General features: G+C 36.6%; 1 protein-coding gene across 12 annotated transcripts in view; it reads left to right on the top strand.

Moving 5' to 3' along the window:
- AGFG1 (ArfGAP with FG repeats 1) overlaps positions 1–20,577 on the top strand; it is a 74,461-nt gene that overhangs the window by 20,475 nt on the left and 33,409 nt on the right. For all 12 annotated transcript variants that reach the window (XM_086337687.1, XM_086337680.1, XM_086337669.1 and 9 more), the window contains exon 2: positions 2,378–2,471. In XM_086337687.1, coding sequence (XP_086193813.1) covers positions 2,461–2,471 — 11 coding nt within the window. In that variant the 5' untranslated portion in view covers positions 2,378–2,460. The remainder of the gene's footprint in view (positions 1–2,377; positions 2,472–20,577) is intronic.

Below are 20,577 nucleotides of genomic sequence, written 5' to 3'. Positions count from 1 at the left end.
GAACTGAGGTTCCTGACATTGTACAGAAGGCGATGATTAAGACCATCCTCAAGAATGGAGAAGGCAATGGCACCCCACTCCAGTACTCTTGCCTGGAAAATCCCATGGACGGAGGAGCCTGGTAGGCTGCAGTCCATGGGATCGCTAAGAGTCGGACACGACTGAGCGACTTCACTTTGACTTTTCACTTTCATGCATTGGAGGAGGAAATGGCAACCCACTCTAGTGTTCTTACCTGGAGAATCCCATGGACAGAGGAGCCTGGTGGGCTGCCGTGTATGGGGTCGCATAGAGTCGGACACGACTGAAGCGACTTAGCAGCAGTAGCAGCAAGAAAACAAAGTGCAAAAAAGGCAAAATGGTTGTCTGAGGAGGCCTTACAAATAGCTGAGAAAAGAAGAGAAGCTAAAGGCAGAGAAGAGGAAAGATAAACCGTTGTGAAAGCAGAGTTCCAAAGACTAGCAAGGAGAGATCGGAAAGCTTTCCTCAGTGATCAGTGCAAAGAAATAGAGGAAAACACATGCAAAGATGGACACAATAAAGGACAGAAACTGTATGGACCTAACAGAAGCAGAAGATATTTAAGAAGAGGTGGCAAGACTCCAAAGAAGAGCTATACAAAAAGAAGATCTTAATGACCCAGTTAACCATGTTGGTGTGATCACTCACCTTGATCCAGACATCCTGGAGTAGGAAGTCAAGTGGGCCTTAGAAGGTATCACTATGAACAAAGCTGTTTCCCCATCTATTTGCCATGAAGTGATGGGACCAGATGCTATGATATTAGTTTTCTGAATGTTGAGTTTAAGCCAACTTTTTCACTCTCCTCTTTCACTTTCATCAAGAGGCTCTTTAGTTCTTCTTTACTTTCTGCCATAAGGGTGGTGTCATCTGCATATCTGAGGTTATTGATATTTCTCCCAGCAGTCTTGATTCCAGCTTGTGCTTTCTCCAGCCCAGAGTTTCTCATGATGTACTCTACACACACGTTAAATAAGCAGGGTGATAATATACAGCCTCAAAGTTTTACTAGGATGAAATGGCTGTGTTTCAATTTCTTACTGTGCTATCTTCATTTCTATATTTCATGACTTACCAAGAGCTGAAAGAAAAATAATTTATTAGTTTAAGACTTAAAGCAAAACAACAAAACCCAACTGTTGTTTCTCCACCTTGAAATGTGAAGCAGATAAAGTGCAACTTGATTTAATTCAAAGTGTGAGCTGAAATATGTGCCATCTATGTCTGACAGAAGGGAGAGAAAGAAGCAGCAGTGTATAACAATTGAGCTTCTGTTAATTCTGAATTATTATGTTAACGTAAAATATTTTGTATTTCTAGAACATTACGTACCATATTTAATTATTCAGAAATGTTTTTAGAATATTTTTGAAAGTTTGTTACTTTGCATCATTGTTAACTCTCATTTAATTATCATGGTTGATTGCAAAATGAGTATGGCAAATTCTGTAAAACGATTGATCTGCCCTAGACCAGTATTTCAGATGAAGTCTTTGTCAGAGGATATGACTCCAAACTGATTAGATGAAACTGCATAGATAACTTGTTACTTTGCATAGATTACTTAACTCCTCATTCTTGTGGGTCGAGTAGGCCACTGTGTGGTAGTTGGATGGAACACAGTAGTTCTTAGTCTCTCTGAGTGCATCTCTATTTAGTTTTTCATGTGTGTGAAAAAATATAAAAGTCCTCTTAAGGCCACATATACAGAAAAGATTTCAAAGTGGTGAAGGACCTTAAGAGTATTCATATATATTCAGGTATTTCTTGAAGCCCGTCATATCCCTTTATTTCTTCTTGAACACTTAGGACCTCCTGAGATGGTTGAAGGTGTTCTTCATTATCAGCCCTTATTTGAATTGATGGAGAGATGGAACTTTTTCTTATCCATCAATACCTTCAAGGTTCCTTGGATTAGTTTTCAGTTTCCTAAGTCAGTCTTAAAGATGGTAGCTGTTTGATTTGAGTATTTGTATATTTCCATACCTGACATATCATCATCACTTTCTTAGAAAATATGAAAATATTTAATAACTTTCTTTACCATTGAGCCTATCATATAAATTATTCGCCTTCCATCAGACTTACACTAAAGCAGTATTTGTGTTCCCAGTAAACTAATGTGTTACAGGTACTGTATATTTCTAACTGATTAGTTGAATTTATCTTTAAATAAATTAGTGTCAGTCTGAACAAATTCACCTTGATATATCTATTGTGTGTGTAGTTTAAAATATTTAATTTAGCTTATAGCATAAAACAGTTCTAAGTTTAAATGTGCTAATTAAAATGTTTTTCATTGACGTAATTTTTGAAATACTATAGTTTGTAATGGTATTTTTTTTTTATCTTTTAGGCGAGGGTTAAATCCACCACACAGGGTGAAATCCATCTCCATGACAACATTCACACAACAGGAAATTGAATTCCTTCAAAAACATGGAAATGAAGTAAGTGTTTTAGTCCTTTTAAAAAACTTGAGTTGTTTAGAATGATAAGAAATTTTCACTGTCTAAAAAAGGTATTTTTGTATTCTGTATTTAGGTGTTTCAGAATGTACTCATTTAGCAATGTATTTGGAATTAATGTCTACTACATAAATACTTTACCTAAACCTGAGATGAAACCTGTATTTAAGCTTTGTCAGTATTGAATGTAAAAGGCATTTTTAAAGGACATCTAGTATTGGAGTAACTTAGTTATGGCTTTAAATGACAAAAAGAGGGAGAAAGAGAATTAACATTGTGGTACTGTAGTAAACTTTTGTTAGGCTGTTGTATGATTGGCTTTCATTTGATGGTCCCCTCCTTCCTTCTTACATTTTTAACTTTAGATGTATATGTGATGCTTAATCTTGAGCTGCTTCCCTGGTAGCTCAGCTGGTAAAGAATCTACCAGCAGTGCAGGAGACCCCGGTTCAATTCCTGGGTTGGGAAGATGCCCTAGAGGAGGGCATGGCAACCTACTCCAGTGTTCTTACCTGGAGAATCCCTGTGGACAGAGGAGCCTGGCAGGCTACAGTCCATGGGGTCACACAGAGTTGGACACAACTGAGCGAATAAACACACAACACAGCAGTGTTAAGTAGGTGCTCAATAGGGTGGGGATTAGTAGTTCTGAGCGGGCAGCCTAGCAGCATGAGGAACCCAACAGAGACAAGATTTGTAGGGGAGCCTTTTCTTTCTACTCTGCTTTAATGGGCTTCCAGGAATTCCGTTCTCTTTGCTTGCTTTCTTGTTTTAGTTCCATGTTTTGCTATTATTAAGAGTGGTGGTCTGCTATTTAAAACAAATACAAAAAAACTGTAAAATTAACAGAAAGCCAGCATGTTTTATAATCTTGGGGCATGGATGAACCAGTCAACCCAATTGATTAGTAATTGCCATTATTTAGTAAGACAGTTTAATCACTTCCTAGAAGGGAAGTACTTTAGTTGTACTACAGTGGTTGCATTTTTTTTTTTTTGGCATGTTTTTGATAATAGAAAATAAGTCTTCAGATTTTATTAGTTTCAGTCTTCTTTTTTACCTCAGAAGATGTATGCAAGCATTTTGTACGTGGCTTCTTTTTATGTCTTAAACTTGCTTTCCAACTTTTGATGCATGTGTGTATTTGGTTCTAAAGTAGTAAAGATTATAAAATGTGTTTTAATACATGATTTAGAGAAGTAAGCACACATTTTTAAGTTTCCAAATTTTGTCAGTAAAAAATTATCATTAGTAATCAAGTTCTATATTACAGGAAAATCTGAAGCAAGATGAAAAGGCAGAGGTGTATAATGACAGTAAGTGTAGAAATGTATTTCGATTAAAAGACAATTTGAACAGTTTGTATAAAGTTTGAGATTAGCCTACCAGTGCAAATTTTAAGTTATTTTCTTAGAATTTTGGAAATTTTGGACATCAGAATGAAGTCAGAAATGAAAGAATATCATCTATTCTTAATGTTAAAAATCTAATAACAGTAGATAAAATTATAGTAGTAGAACTGTAAAAGTAACAATCTATTGGAGAAGTAAGTAAAAAAATATTCAAACCTATCAGTAGATAAGATTTGGTGGAAATTGGTCCCAAAATACTATGATTGAAGGACCCCTTTTAAAAACATTTTTCCTGAAATTGTGGTGAGTACACTTAACATGAGATTTACTCTCTTAAAATATTTTTAAGTGTAAAATGTGGTATTGTTAGCTATAGGCAAAGTGTTAGGAACTTACTCTTGCATAACTGAACTTCGTAGCCAGTGAATAGCAGCCACCATTCTATTTTCTGCTGCAGTGGGTTTGACTGTTTAGGTATCTCATCTTAAGGGGAATCATACAGTATTTGCTGTTCTGTGACTGGCTTATTTCATTTGGCATAATGTTCACAAGGTTCATCCATGTTGCATATGATAGGATTTCTGAAGAAATAGTTTTTATGACTGTAATATCAAGATAAATTTATAATACATGAAAGGAAATCTTAGACAACTCTTTATATTAAATAGTGGAAACAGAATACAAGCAATAGAGATGACTGGAATGGATTTATGAATTTTAAATTCTAAAAAGAGTCATGCAAATTAATAGTCCATTTAAAGCCCTCACTGTTACAGTGACTTTGCTAGTACTTGGATACAATAGACTTAAAGCTCATGGTCTAGGTAGGAGATAGATACATAACAAATAATTGTAACACTGTTAGTAATTAATGATAAGAATAAGAATTTTCAGAAGTAATGTGGAAAGGAGAGGATTGGGAAGATTTCATAGAGGCAAAATATTTGCTGGCTTTTGAGGGTGACTAGGACTTAGGCTAACAGGAAAAGATTCTACAGGCAGAGTAAACTGCACAAAGAGAAATTTCCAACAGTTCTTACTGCTAGAAAGTTTACCAACTACCTAATTACTTGTTAAGGGAGACAAACATACTTTCTTGTGTCCCTAAAGACATCTTATACCCAAAATATTGGAGTAGGTATATTTAATTCTTTACACTATTAGCAGAATTTCCATTCTTAAAAGTTTTATGAGGTGTGTAGAAGGTGAGGATTGATATTATGAAATGCAGGGAGATTGATACAGCTTGGTAAAAAATTATATAGACTTCAAGTACAAGTGCCTAATTATCAGTTTATCTTATACACTTAAATCTTAAGTATAATATGCATAGAGAAAATCTGCAGATGTTTATTTTTTATTTCAAATTATGTTGCCATATTGAACAGTGTGTTAAATCTCTCCATTGTCTGAAAAGGAACGTACTCAGTCATGTAAATGTTGGGTTAAAAGAAGGTATTGTCATATGTCTGGTGAATGAGTGGGTTCATGTCTGAACTTAAAAGATCAAAATGTATATTAACTGGCAGAAGTCTTGGGTCTTCTACCCCCATGAGAGAGTTTTAACATTCTGCGGGGCTTGTTGGTTGTCATTATTTGCATCAGGCAAGCACCGTGGTTGCTGGATGACTCACAAGGTGTTGATTTTTTTTAAATCATCTTGTATTCCACATGCTTTGAATTCTCCTCCAGACATTTATATGTGGGAGAAACCTTTTTACAGTCAGTCTGCATGTAGAACTTAAATCTGTTTTACATGCTTTCATTACAGTTGTGAACAACTTATTGTCAGAGAAAGTCATGCTGCCAAGTCTAGAATAAAGTGTGGGAGAGGACCACAAGTTAAAGGGCAGAGGGCTTGGACAGAGGAAGCCATTCATTGACACAATCAGTGCAGTGACTTAATGCATTTGTATATCTGGGAAAGATTTCACTTTTCATTCAGAACTTAAGAATTGTCCACTGTTTTTGGCACATCACATAATGCTTTCTTTTGTATCATATGTTATTAAAAAAAAATCTTTAGTGGTTTACTCCGTATGCCCTCTTTTATGGTATTGTGGGTCAATCAAAGGAATTTCACTATTGGGTTAACTTCTGATTATCAGACTTAATGGAAAGAAGACTGAGTACCAGTGCTATATAGCTAACTCAGTAAAAGGGAAATGTAGGAATAGTTTTATTTTGAGCCATACATTTTTTTTTTCTAGTAATAAATTAACCCTCCTAATTACATTTCAGGACTGAGTAAAAGGGTTACTGCTGATGCTTCATAGGCATGCACTCTACATGTAGAAATAAAAATCACGCATTGATTGACAGTATTTGGTTATCTTTATGCTAGATTCAAAACATAACCCTCAAACCAGAAACTAAAGATTTAAAAAAAATCCTTCCAAAGTGGTAGACCCATAAGGTAAGTTGTGCTTTTCCCTAGTCAGTATTCACGATCATCTCATTCTTCATTCCTGAAGCAGAGATTTATTAATCACCTATTGTTGTGTCTGGGATTGTCTTTGGGTACTAGGGGTACTGCCTATGATTCCTGCCCTCATGTAAAGTTTTCAGTCTAGTGGGAGAGAGAGAGAGACAATAAAAATCTTTTTATTCCCCCCAGTTCTATTTTTGGGTAAGAGTGAGAAAGGGCTTCAGTTTAGAATTGTAGATGCTTGGGATTATGGAGACAGTCTATTTTTTAAGATGTTATACTTGTGGCTTAAATAGGCCTTATTTTATAAGACAGCACTTCAGGCCTTTTGGGTAGTTGAATTGCATCTTTGGGAAAGATTGGAGCTATTTTATAATCAGAAATAAGCACTGCCACAAAGAAAAGTATTCTGATATCTTAAAAACATTTTAAATTTCAAATTCACATGCTGTGACAATTTTGCTGGAATATTCAGGTATCATTTTATAGTATTAGACTCAACCTATTATGATGTTAAACAGGACACTTGTGGTTATTTCCTAAATCATCTTGTCTTATAAACTGTAATAAGAGATGGTCACTCTCAGTACAGAATAGTGGACTCTGTAAAGTGGAAGGCCAATATCTGAAAGAGCCTGTAGGCCATTGTCAGAGTAAAGATGATGAACTTTTGAATGAATCCTGAATCACGGTATGGAACTATTACATAGCTTCAAAGTGTTACATTCATTTAAAGTGTGATTAAAAACCAGACAGTCTATCCCAAACTGCAACTCTGTACAGAAATTGATAAAATTTGGACTAGACTTGTTAAATGTTACTTGAAGTTCCGTGGTCTTGTGCAGAAAGGATTGGATTTGAAGTTGGAGGGTTGAGAACATTGGTCAGGTTACCTCTGAGCCTCGATTTCTAAAAGTGTAAAATGGTGATAGTATCTTACTGTGGAAAGGGTGGAATGCTTTGAGCTCAAGCCACCATGAGAGTTCCCAGCATACTTGTTGTAGAATGATATTCAAATATCTATTGAATCAGAACCTGAGGTAGTAGAAGTTACAGGAAGATTAACTTTTTTTTTTTTCACTTCTTGCTCAAAGTGGGTTTTTTTTGGAGGATTTTTCAGTTTTCTTAGAATATGGTAGTATATCAGTTCAGTTCAGTTGCTCAGTCGTGTCTGACTCTGCGACCCCATGAATCGCAGCACGCCAGGCCTCCCTGTCCGTCACCAACTCCCGGAGTTCATTCAAACTCACGTCCATCGAGTCAGTGATGCCATCCAGCCATCTCATCCTCTGTTGTCCCCTTCTCCTCCTGCCCCCAATCCCTCCCAGCATCAGAGTCTTTTTTTCAGTTACATTAATATTTAGGTTGAGTATTTAAACTCTTGGAGCATTTTAACTACATGCTGAGCCTAAATAATATTAGTAAAATTTGGTAGTTATTTTAATAATGACATATTAAATGTCTTTATTGAGTGGCAGAGTTAAGTTACATCCTCATTACTCCAGGGTTTACAGTTACCTAACTGCCTGTGTGGAGGTTGGCACAGATAGTAGTAAATATTGTAGGTTTTATAGGTCAACTGCTTATAGTATATTCTTGTTTGAAAAAAAAAAAGTAGCCCTTTAAACATATATGAACCAAATGATCAGGGGCAGTACAAAAACAGGCCAATGGCCCAATTTGATCTGCAGGTGGTTGATTGAAGACTCCTAATCTATGAAATTCCAGTCCTCATTGTAAATCCTTTTATAACCTTGCTGCTTTTCCTAGTTAACTTTCTTCATTATCAATAGAAATGTTTAAACCCCAATGATTTCTGGTTTGTTTCTTATATATGCTGTTTATATCCCAGTTTTCTTGATATTTTGCTCAAGTTGTTCATTTGTCATTCACCTTTGTTCCAAGACCTATGGTTTTTACCCTTCCATCAAGTCTTTCAGGAGTATTTTAGCACACAGGGATGAAACTACCCCCTCATACTTTAAACTTTTTTAAAAATATATTTGACTATAAGATTTTACACAGGTGTTTTTTTTTTATTGCTCTCAGTTTCTTCTGTATTGATCTTACTACCCTCAAAACATAATTCCATGGCATAATCTTAAATACTGTATCATTACATCTAGAGCTGTGAGTATGTGTGTATTTTTTTGTGTGTGTGTTTGTATGTATTATTTAATTTTTATAAAAATTCCTGGGCTTTACTCCATCGGAGATTCTGACCCTGGGTGTGGGATATAGGAGTGTCTGCTTTTTCAGCCAGAAGCCCTATGTAATTCTGTTGCTGACCATCTTTTGAGAGAACCAGTATAATAACTGAAGGCTCCATTGAGTCTAGATTCAAAATACTCTGTAGTCAAGTTTCAGCACCACCAATTGATAAGCCTTGTTACTTGAGGGAACTGCTTTTCCCTGAGCTTCATTTTCTTTTGTACTGCATGGGAAGTACCTGTCCTGCCTATTTCATGAGGTTGAGTTGAAGGTAGTATATGTGAAAACATTTTGAAAACCAATGTACTGTGTAGATAAAAGATGTCAGTTTAAGTGCAAATACACTTTCTCATTGATTTCTAAGCTCAGAGTGGGTTGGGGGAGTACCATGTAGAAAAATGATGTGCTTTGAACTGAATTCAGTTAGTGTAGGCAGATTTTTGCAGAACTGTAGTCAATATGATGGTATTGATCAGTATGGAAAGCTAATTCAGTAATAATAGTAACATTTCAAACAATTTTAGACTAAAAATATGGAATTATTTGGGAGAATGGCTTTCTAGTGAGATACTTGAGGTTTAAAACCATCCAGCTAAAATACTGAAACACATGCTATTATTTAATAGGTTATTTTTTCAGTTTCTACATATTTGTGAAGAAACATTTTAAATCTAGCTTCTATTTTCAAAGAAAGGCGAGGTGTTAAGAGTTTCTTAAAATTCTGAATCAAATCGGTAGTGACATAGTAATCTTTAAATATTCATGGTGCATTCTTTGGTATTAGTTGTTGGCTTTCAGAGAAATATCTAATACTAATTAACAAAAAGAATGTAGGAAATGTTATATTTGTACGTACTGTAACGTGGATCTTTTTGAATGATTACTGAAAACCCAAAGGGTACTGTAGAAGGAGATTGATGATAGTTTATGTAACTACTCTGAGCGTTTATTTCGCTTTTTATTGCCTTGATATCCCAGGTCATATTATTTATTTGCTTCCGACTGCTTCACTCATTCTTGCTTCCTGTCATCTGTCTCCCAGCTTTTCTTGTTAATTTCTTTTTTTGCCATAAATATGTTACTTAAAAAAAGAAAACAGATTTGTTTGAATCCAATTAAAAATATAAATTATTCCTTTAAAAAAAAAAACTTTTTGTTATGGAGATTCCCAGATAGCTACACAAGTAGACAAAATTATATAACAAACTCCTATTCCTTTTTTATTATGTGAAACAGGTCTAAGACGTACAAGTCCTCTATAAATTCATGAACTAGATGTTATCTTGGAAGAAAGACTTTAAAAAATATATAACTCCATACCATTTTCACATCCATAAAACTTAATGGTAATCTAATTTCTAGGCTTCCCTTGTGGCTCAGCTGGTAAAGAATCCATCTGCAACATTGGAGACCTGGGTTCGGTCCCTGGGTTGGGAAGATCCCCTGGAGAAGGGAAGGGTTACCCACTCCAGTATTCTGGCCTGGAGAATTCTACGGACTGTATAGTCCATGGGGTTACAAAGAGTCAGACACTACTGAGCACCTTTCACTTTAGCCAGTGTGCATATTTCCTTTTATTTCATAATTTTCATTTTTTCTCTTCCCTTAAGCGTATGTTTAAATAGAGGTGCAAGTAACGCTCACATGTTAATGAGTGGTTAATATGGGTTTTGAAACTCTGACAAAGTATTGGAGGCTAGATGGGTCAGAGTTGGGCTTGCATAATTCTGGCTGGAACCAGGCAGCTTCCTGGGACCTGTACCACTTGGTCTGTGGGATAGAGCCAGGTTTGTGCCAGGACAGTGGGAACCTCAGACCAGGTGGTTACTCTGGGGCCGGATACCCTGTAACCACTGGCCCTGCCAGCTCAAGTCCCTGGAAAACATAGCAGTTGAGGTGAATTCTAAGCCTTGCAGTCAGACTTGTAGTATACATTCCCCTGGTTCACATTGAGTTGTTGTCTTTCATGTGAATCTTCCATTGCTCCAGCATCACCTGCTAACCAGACTCCTGAAAATTGATGTTGAATTCTTGCTGCAGAGCAGGGATGCTAGTTGGTTGCTAGGCATTCATCTTGGCAACAGAGGATGCCATCTGGATATGGGATGCTGTATAAGCTGGTAAGAAGGATCTTAAACTCTGGGGCCATAGATTTTTGAGGAATTGGTGATGACATTGAAGATTTTTTGGTTCTGTTTTATGAAATTCAAGCCATCCTGTACAGGCAAGATCAGCTTTTGTAGAAGAAGCCAGAGGTCATGCCCAGTAGGAATTTAATGGAGCTTTAGGGTAATGTCTTTCATCAGTGTTCTCGTGGACCATGGACTTCACCAGTTCCCTAAGGATGATCTCATAATGGCCTGTGATGCTAGGATTTTTCCAAGAGTGGGGGTGGCTCTGAGCCGTCATCTTCTGCAGAACTTGACCTGCATTGTGCTGCATAATGCAGCTTTTAAGTCTTACTGAGGGTGAGCTAAGTCTTCTGGCAGTGAGTGCAGCAACTGCTCTGTTGGTGGGGTCTGCTTGCCTATCTGCTACATTGTCTGTAGAACCTTCTCTCATGGGTGGTCATAGCAAGGTCTTGTCCCTGGCAGAGGCTGCTTCAAGCCACAGCACAGTGGCAGTATTTGCCTGTCTTTTGCCCCACACCTCCCAATGTTTTATTATGAGAAATTCATAAAACTTAAAATTATGCAGAGACATTGAACACTGCCATATTTGCACTAGCAAATATATCTGTGTCTCCATTTGTCCACCTGTCTTAACATTTTTCTTGCATTTCACAGTAGGTTGTAAAATTAGTTCATATCACTCCTAAAATCTTTTGTATATCGTTAATCAAAATTCAGTAAGATTTTTTTGAGGTATAATTTACTTACAGTGAATGTAAAAGTCTTACATGTAACTTTGAAAGAGTTTTGATTAATGTATACAGTTTGGTGACCCAGAGTCCTGTGAAGATATGAACATGACCATTATCCCCAAAGTTCCCCCGATATCTCTTCCTATTCAGTCCCTCCCTTTTCCAGAGGCAACCACTGTTTTGATTTTTGTTCATACTCATATAATAAAATTAGAATGTGCTTTTTTTGTTCTACAAGTAACAAATACTGAAAAGGGTATGGAGGAAAGGGAACCCTCCTACACTGTTGGTGGAAATGTAAATTGGTGCAGTCACTTTGGAAAACTGTAGGAGGTCCTCAAAAAACTATAAGTAGAGTTGCCATATGATCCAGCAATTCCTCTCCTAGACATATATTCTGACAAAACTATAATTCAAAAAGATAACAGCTCTCCTCTGCTCATAGCAGTACTATTCACAATAGTCAAGACATGGAAACAGCCTAAGTATCAATTGGTAGATGAATGGATGAAGAAGATTTGGTACATATACACAGTGGAATACTACTCCACCATAAAAAAGAAGGAAATGATGCCATTTGTAGCAACATGGATGGACCTAGAGATTACTGTACTAAGTGAAATAAACTGGAAAGGTTTATCATGGGATATCACTTACATGTAGAATCTAAAAAAAAATTGATACAAATGAACTTATTTATTTACAAACCAGAAACAGACTCACAGCCTTGGAAAACAAATTTATGGTTACCAAAGGGGAAAGGTGGTGGGGAGGGATAAATTAAGAATTTGAGATTTACATATATACACTACAATATTTAAAATAGATGATCAACAAAGACCTACTGATTGCCTTTTATTTTGAACATGGATCACACTCTTGTTTCTTTTGGGATATGTAGTGGTTTTGGATTATATGTAGACCATTGGAAGTGTTGGTTGTAGAGCCTCTGGATTCTGTTGTGTTTGTCCAGAAAGTATTGGTTTGTTCGTTAGTTTTGTTCACATTTTACTTTAGCAAACTCTGCCTCTCCTGGTGGGAGCCAATTGAAATCTGCTCAGTTCTTTCAGTCCTTAATTGAACTGCTTTGAATCATTCCTGAGGTTGCCAAGGTCAAGGGTGAGCCAGAGTTTCGGGCAGCATCATTATGCAAATCTTGTAGCTCTTGTCTTTTTGGACATACCCCCACTTTCTGGATGCTGTGGTTGTGAACTCTGTCTTTAAGCTTTAAGGTTTGGGGATTTCTCCTTGAGTTTTGACAGCTCTGCTTGACAGAGGCCTGCTTTCAATGATGATCCTTAAAAAAGGCAAATACCTTGAGCTGTTTCTTCCAGGTGTTGAGTCCTCTCCAGATTCTGTTTACTTGTGGTTGTTTTCTATTATCTTCTGAGAAATTTTATAATGTTTGCTGAATTTATAGTTGTTAATTTCTGGGAGGTTTTTTTTTTTTTTGTATGAGCTACTCTGACATTATTGGAAGTGGAATCTGCTCCGCTTGTCTTTTAAGTCGTCTTCATTCTGTAGGAGTCCCCTTCTGTTTTGCATTCCTGTTCTTCTCTCCCCCCTTCTCCTCCTCTGTCAGCTCAGTAGTTTGTTCAGTAGTTTCCCACTGTCAGGATTTTGCTGATTCCATCCATGAAGTGTCAGTGTTCCTCTGTCATCTCGGTTACCTGTAAATAGATAGTCAGATCTAGTAGATTGCTAAGATTTACATTTAACTGAGGGAAGGGAGAAGACTCGGTGTCTCATAGGTTGGGTGTTGTGTTCTTTTGTAGAGACATTTTTGTGTTTGTGTGTATGTTGGGGTGGGGTGGCTAATACTCTGTTGATATCCATTTAGTAGGAATGGTAAAATGGTGATAACTTAGTCTAGGATCCTGTGAGAGGGGAATCCTTGAGACCTTTACAGGGTTTCTGTAAGGTCAAGATTTTTTAAATAATAATTCTCAGATTTGATTTGTGGTGTTTACTCCCAGTCTCATGAATATACAGTGGAGTTTTCCAGAAGCTGCATAACATAAAAATGCAGCAGCTGATGAGAAATCAACTCTTCCGTTTAACCAGGTACTAATGAAATTTGTAAAAATGTATAGCAGTGCCACTCTTTTTATTTTTTAGAAAATATAGCTATTTTTACAATTACAAGTTGGTTACATTAGCATACAGTAGTTTTATTGTTGTCAAAAGTATATTAATATTGCGACAGAGGACAAGATGGTTGGATGGCATCACTGACTCAACGGACATGAGTTTGAGCAAGCTCTGGGAGGTGGTGAAGGACTGGGAAGCTTGACATGCTGCAGTCCATAGGGTCACTGAGTCAGATACAACTGAGTGTCTGAAAAACAATATTGCCTAAGACATGGGGTTAGTATAGCACAACTGCTAATGGGTGTGGGGTTTTTTCTGGTGATGTTAATTAAATATTCTAAAATTTGGGTGTGATAGTGTCACAACTGTTGTGAATATACTAAAAACATTAAATGGTACAAATAGGTGAATTATATGGTATCTCAGTAAAGCTTTTGAGGAGTCAAAATAAATACATTAAAACTATTTCTTATAAATATCAGTAGATACAGTGCACATAAATAAAGCCATTTGTGGTCCTCAATATTTGCTTACTTGTGCTTAGTCGCTCAGTCGTGTCTGACTTTTTGCTATTCCATGGATTGTAGCCCACCAGGCTCCTCTGTCCATTTTCCAGGCAAGAATAGTGGAGTTCATTGCCATTTCTTACTTCAGGGGATCTTTCTTACCCAGGGATCGAACCCCTGACTCCTTTGTCTCCTTCACTGGCAGGCGAATCCTTTACCACTGTGCTACCTGGGAAGCCCCCTCAATATTTAGCTGTTTTCAAAATGAGTTAGTTCTGTAACATCTGCAACAATAAGTAGCTGGTATTTATGTGTGTGTGTGTATCACTGTGAAATTCTTTATTTTGGTCAGTAGCAGTTATTCTTGATGTTCAGTTGTCCCCTTTGGACAGTTAGGTAATCTTTTTGGAAACCTATTTATAACTTATACCACTTCTGCAGATTCCATTTTTACTTAGAAGGGCTTTGTCTAAATATTCCTTTTCCTCTTTTTATATTAACCTGTGAACCATCTATTTGCAAATATTCCAAGAAAACTAAATGTTTCTTCTTCTCATGATTAATTTATGTAGAATATGGTACAAATCAAGCTTACTTCAGAGACTTGTTCTGCATTTGGCCCAGTTCATCTCTCTGTCCTTTGCCGACGGCTACATTCCCAACCTTAGTCAGCTGCCTGGCAAATGCATGCCTTCAGTCACCAGGACAACCAGACAATAGAGTGTCCATCTAAATCAGTTGCTATCATTGAGCCTTAGATGAAGCTGAACAATGGGTGAGTCGTGTTCATGCTGGAGGTAGCCCTCTGGTGCTGGTGCTGTCTGTCCCTAAACCATTGATAATCCGAGAACAGTTCTTACTTCGTAGGACAAGTGAATAAAACTTCTTAATCTTCAGTTCTAAATGAAATATCAGACTGTCTTGCCCATTCTACTCCCTTGCTTACCTCCGTGTTCTTGTTATATTTTAGGAATGTAAAAAATGTAAAACTTGCTCTGTAGAGAGAGAAACATAAACCTTTGGTAAGTTTTCCTTCTTGGCAAGCTTGCTTATCAGATTCATACTGTCTTAGGGAATAAGAACGCTTTGCTTTAAGAGCCTTCACAAATTAAGTTTAGAACAAATGGAACCAAAACATTGGTGGGAATTTTTTTTTTTTTAACCTTTTTAAGAAAATGATTCTAAAGTTTATTCAAAAGATCAAAAAAGTAAAACTAGCAGGAAAGAATTTATGAAGCGAAGAGTAAATAGGATTGGCTCTAGTAGATACTAAATGTAGCTCTGTTTATAGGCAGTAATTTGTAATATAAAATTGAAGTCATTAATTACAGCAATCTGAAACTAGTACAAGGCATGGTAGCCTAGACCTGTAAATATAGTAAATATGTATATGAAGTTATTACAAAATTCAGTCTTGTGTGAAAGGAGTTGGTTATTCAGTTAATGTAGAGTCAGTTAAAATGTTAACTGACATGGTATGCCAGAATCCAGAAAAATTTTAGTTAAGCCATAAAGAAAGCCATAAAAATACAAATAGTAGTCTCAGAGTATTTCCCGATAAGACACTTATTAAAGGGAAAAATAGTGACTTTACTATGGAAAAATCTAGGCTCTATCTTTTTTTTTTTTTTTGGTTTTGCAGTTGTTTTTTGGCCACACTGCGTGGCACGTGGAATCTTAGTTCCCTGAGCAGAGATGGACTCTACACTCTCTGCAGTGGAAGTGCAGTCTTAATCACTGGACCACCAGGGAAGTCCCATGGCCTGTATCATTTTAACCAAGTGGTTAAAGTTAGCATCACCAGGAATGGGACAGATCATGTACTTCCTAATATGATGTGCTGGGAAGGAAACAACATCACTGATGTGGTATTCCTTCCCAAAATGCATAACATAAATTTAATTATGAGGAAACCTAAATTTAGAAACATAAAATAACTGGCTTATACTGTTCAGAGATGTCAAGGTCATTAAAGACAAAAACAGGCTAAGAAACTGTTCCTGATTAAAGGAGACTAACGAAACAGGACAGTTACGGATACTGTACTGGGAGAACTTTTCCCATTTGCTATTAAAGAATACTATTATGGTAATTGGTTAGTCTTTGGATTAGACAATATTATGAAGTGTTAGTTTCCTGATTTTGATAATTGTGTTATGGTTATATAAAAGAATGTCCTTTTTTTTAGGAGATACACATTTAGAGGTAAAAGGTTTACTTCTATAATTTAACTGGTTCCAAAAATTTTTTCGGAGAGAGGAATGATAAAGCAGATGTTAGACTGTGGGTAAATAGCATTTATGGGATTTCTTTCCACCACAATTGCAACTTCTCTGTAAAACAGATTATTTTATAACTAATAAACTAAATGATAGTGTTTAAGGAGGTATACACTTGTAGGTAACATCAAAAAACAAAAGCAGTTATTACTGTAAAATTAAAAAATAGCTGACTACATATTTTAACATTTAAACGTATGAGGAATTTATAGACTAAAAGCAATGGAAGAAATCACAAAAGTAAAATTGATAAATTTAGCTAGCTAAAACATGGAAACTTATTAAAGACATATAAAAAAAGGTGACTGTTTTGTTACACATACAGGGTAAGTTACATATGTCATCTTAGTTTGATAAAATAGGGCAGTTGATAATCTTTCTCCAGACTACTTTCCTTGGCTAATATAATGAATCTTACATTTATAAAGCTGTTTATAGTTTACAAATTACATTTATGAATAAACTTGGGTTTAGAAGGTAGGGGCTGCTTACCAAGCTCATACTCCCCTTACTGAAGTAAGAAATGCGGGAAGGCTCCCTCTGCTGGGAAAGCCACAAAACACACAACTGATTGGATGCCTAAGCCTAGGGACTAGGGACTAATCAGATCCTCTCTCTTTTATGAAATTGAATTAAGGTTCACAGAGGCTGGACTGAAAAGATAAGTCACTTAACCAAAAAGGCAGTATGTACTTGGGCCATGTGCAATGTTAATAAGTAAACAGGAAAAAAAAAATTGTGCTGAGATTAAACATGAGCACGGAAGAGACATATGTGTGTAAACTATGTATTTGCAGGGAGTGGGAGCATGGAGAAGGGCTTCAGTTCAGTTTAGTTGTTGAGTCGTGTCGGACTCTTTGCAGCCCCATGGACTGCAGCATGCCATGCCAGGCCTCCCGGTCCATCACCAACTCCCGGAGTCCACCCAAACCATGTCCATTGAGTCAGTGATGCCATCCAGTCATCTCATCCTGTGTCGTCCCCTTCCCCACTGCCCTCAATCTTTCCCAGTATCAGGGTCTTTTCAAATGAGTCAGCTCTTCATATCAGGTGGCCAAAGTATTGGAGTTTCAGCATCAACATCAGTCCTTCCAGTGAACACCCAGGACTGATCGCCTTTAGGATGGACTGGTTGGATCTTCTTGCAGTCCAGGGGATTCTCAAGAGTCTTCTCCAACAGCACAGTTCAAAAGCATCAATTCTTCGGTGCTCAGCTTTCTTTACAGTCCAACTCACATCCATACATGACTATTGGAAAAACCATAGACTTGACTAGATGGACCTTTGTTGTCTGCTTTCTAATATGTTGTCTAGGTTGGTCATAACTTCCCAGGAGTAAGCATCTTTTAATTTCATAGCTGCAGTCACCATCTGCAGTGATTTTGGAGCCCCCCAAAATAAAATCTGACACTGTTTCCACTCTTTCCCCATCTATTTGCCGTGAAGTGATGGGACCAGATGCCACGATCTTAGTTTTCTGAATGTTGAGTTTTAAGCCAACTTTTTCACTCTCCTTAGGAAACAGGTAATCAGACTGCCTAGGCCCTGGATGACTTCCTGTTTGCAGCCCAGGTTCCCATAAAGTTTTTAAGAGCTACTGTTCACTTTGAGTAAACTTGTTTTATCTGATCAAATGTGGATGAGTTTTGATTCTTTGCAGCCTACCTGGAATGCGGTTCTGACATTTGAAACATTAAATGGAACAGGGCATGGAGTGTGCTGTGAGGTTTGTACGCTGACTTACTTACTTAGTCTCTACTGTAGGTGTCTGAATTAGAGCTCTTGGTGAATTAGAGCTCTTGGTCTCCTTCAGAACCCACAGACACTTGGAATTAAGTTTGGTCTTTCTGCTTCATTTGATTTCTTTTTGATGTCCTAGTATTTGCTTCTTTTTTCTATTTCTTTGTGATTATCAGTTATTTTGAGAATAAGTGTGAAATACCCATTAATCTCTCTCTGTTATTCTCAAGTGAGTGGGTGTATATAATAAATTGGTCCTTAGATAGTCCTCACTCTTGGAAAGTTCTTCCTCCAGGGAAAGACTTCTTTCATTTTATTTTCATCTCTGTTATTCCCCATGTACATTAACTCATACCTCAAAAACGGGCTTTTATTTATTGTCTTATTTAAATCTTTGTTATTCTTGGATACTGGGGTAGTATCATAGTAAGTCCAGGGGTCTTGCAAGTAGTTCAGGGGTCAGCAGACATTTTCTTTAAAAAGCCAGATAGTAAATGTTAGGCTTTTAGATCATACAGTGCCTGTTACAGCTACCCAGCAAAACAGCCCTAGACAATAGATAAACGAGCAGACGTGTCTGTGTTCCAGTGAAACTTCAGCTGTAAATGCAGGCTATAGGCCAGATTTAGCCTGAGAGGTATAATTTGTTAACATCTGGCCTAAATTTGATTTGAGAATTTGGTTTGGTGTATTTATTACTTATTCGTAAGTTGGTACGCTAAATGTTCTAGGTCAGCATGTGTATTTCAAATGGAACAAAGGGAAAAAAAAGTTCTACTGTACTTATATTTCATGGCTGTTAGGAGGTTGCTTTCATTCATGCACCAGATATTTATTCAGAGGCTCCTCTGTGTTTGGCAGGCACTGAGAATACAAATAAATGGTGATGAATTGGAGAGAAGGCACCTGCCATGTGAAATTTACATTTAAAAGTTAGATAAAGGGTATTAAATAAATAATACATTGTGATAATATTGTATGTGTTTTGGTGTGGGAAATTTGCCCCTTTGGGATTGGTGGTCAGGAAAGACTTTATGGCTGGAGAGAGTGATGATGTAAGATGAGTTTGGAGAGTTAATCAGGGGTTAGATCCTTTGGGACCTAAATAGGTGGTGATGAAGAATTTGATTCCTATGCTAAGGAAGCCATTATAAGGCAGTTTTTGCTTAAATTAAAAAACAACAACAAACTGGGATTAAATAAATTGGATTCAATGTCTTTAATCTGATACTCCCTCACCTACCCATTTAGATATCTGGTTCACAAGTCTCGTGTCCTGGTGGTCTGCACATAGAGCTTGTGTGTGCCTGTTTTCAGTGACTCAGGTGTATATGTTCTAATTCTTGCTAAAAGATTTTTTAAAACCAAATTTTGAGATGGAATATACCACATGATCCTAAAAGGATTTATATAAATGCAGGACTATCTGTATCTTTATATAAGGCATATGGATAGTGTTATTATTTCTTTAAGCATTATTAGTTTGTATAAATCCTTTATAGATAGGCCGTTACTGAGAAATACCTGTTAGAAATATTAGCATAGTCATGCTCATATAGTCAGGGTGAGTATAGGAAATTTTAATAATGTAGTTTTTTTCCCCAGTATTTAACTTAAGTCATGACACATATTTGAAGTATATTTTTTTCTGATTATGAGTTTTTAGGACAAACTAAGGCCCCCAAAACCCTTATTTTCTGTCCCTTTTAGGGCAAAATGATATGTTGCTGACAGAATTTGTGTAGATCCATGGTAACTCACTAGAGAGTTTCAGTGTTTCCTGTTCATAATTATTTCTGTTAATCTTTTCTTTCTGCTCCTCAAAAGTAGATATTATGCTCATGAATTTTTCAGTTCTTTAAGTCTCCTATTATTTGTTCCTGTATTTTATAGGCAGTATTGTTAATTGCTGTAATTGTATCTTAAAAGAAGGAGGCAGTAATCCTCTCTCTACTGAGGAGAGAAGGGGCAGAAAAAAACCCCAAAAAAACTGAACTCTAGTTGATATGTGTAGATTGGCTTAATGACAAAAGTTTCTGTAATTCCAGAACATCTTCCTGTATTTTCCTTACTTTGTATCTTTGGACCTAGAGGTTACAGGTAGAGTCATGTCACATTGTTTATTCTTTGTATCTATTTTACGAAAATATTGAGGTTGTCTGAATAAAGGTCAGTATCCATTGAAGCAGGTTTCTTTATTGTGTTGTCCTTGAAGGGATTATAAAACTATAACATGTCATATCTATTTGCCTGATGCAACACTTTTTTCTTAACTCTTTCTTTTATATGTGAGTAATTGAGAATTAGTATTTGATTTATTAGTATTGATTAGTATTAGTATTTTTGGTTTTCAGAATTGTTTGTTAAATTGCTTGCACTGCATGTATTTACTACGTGATTTACGTGCAGTGCTGTATATCTTTCATCTGCCCTTCTAGCCCTAGTTTTTAACCCTGTTATGTCTCCAAGCACCTGGTTTGTCGGGGTACACAAGTGGGTTTTCTTGTCTCCTGGAAGGGTTTAACTGATGGAGAATATTGTTAGCAGATCAAAGAAAGGAAGAAGGGAAAGGTTAGGATATTTACTTTCTTAATTTCTTTAATGTGGGATTTCTGTAG

Source organism: Bos grunniens, chromosome 2 (genome assembly GCF_055505025.1).
Source record: "Bos grunniens cultivar Pamir isolate PY7600 chromosome 2, Bosgru_T2T1.0, whole genome shotgun sequence".
In the NCBI taxonomy this organism is placed as follows: domain Eukaryota; kingdom Metazoa; phylum Chordata; class Mammalia; order Artiodactyla; family Bovidae; genus Bos; species Bos grunniens.
This window is presented reverse-complemented; position numbering and strand designations above follow the sequence as displayed.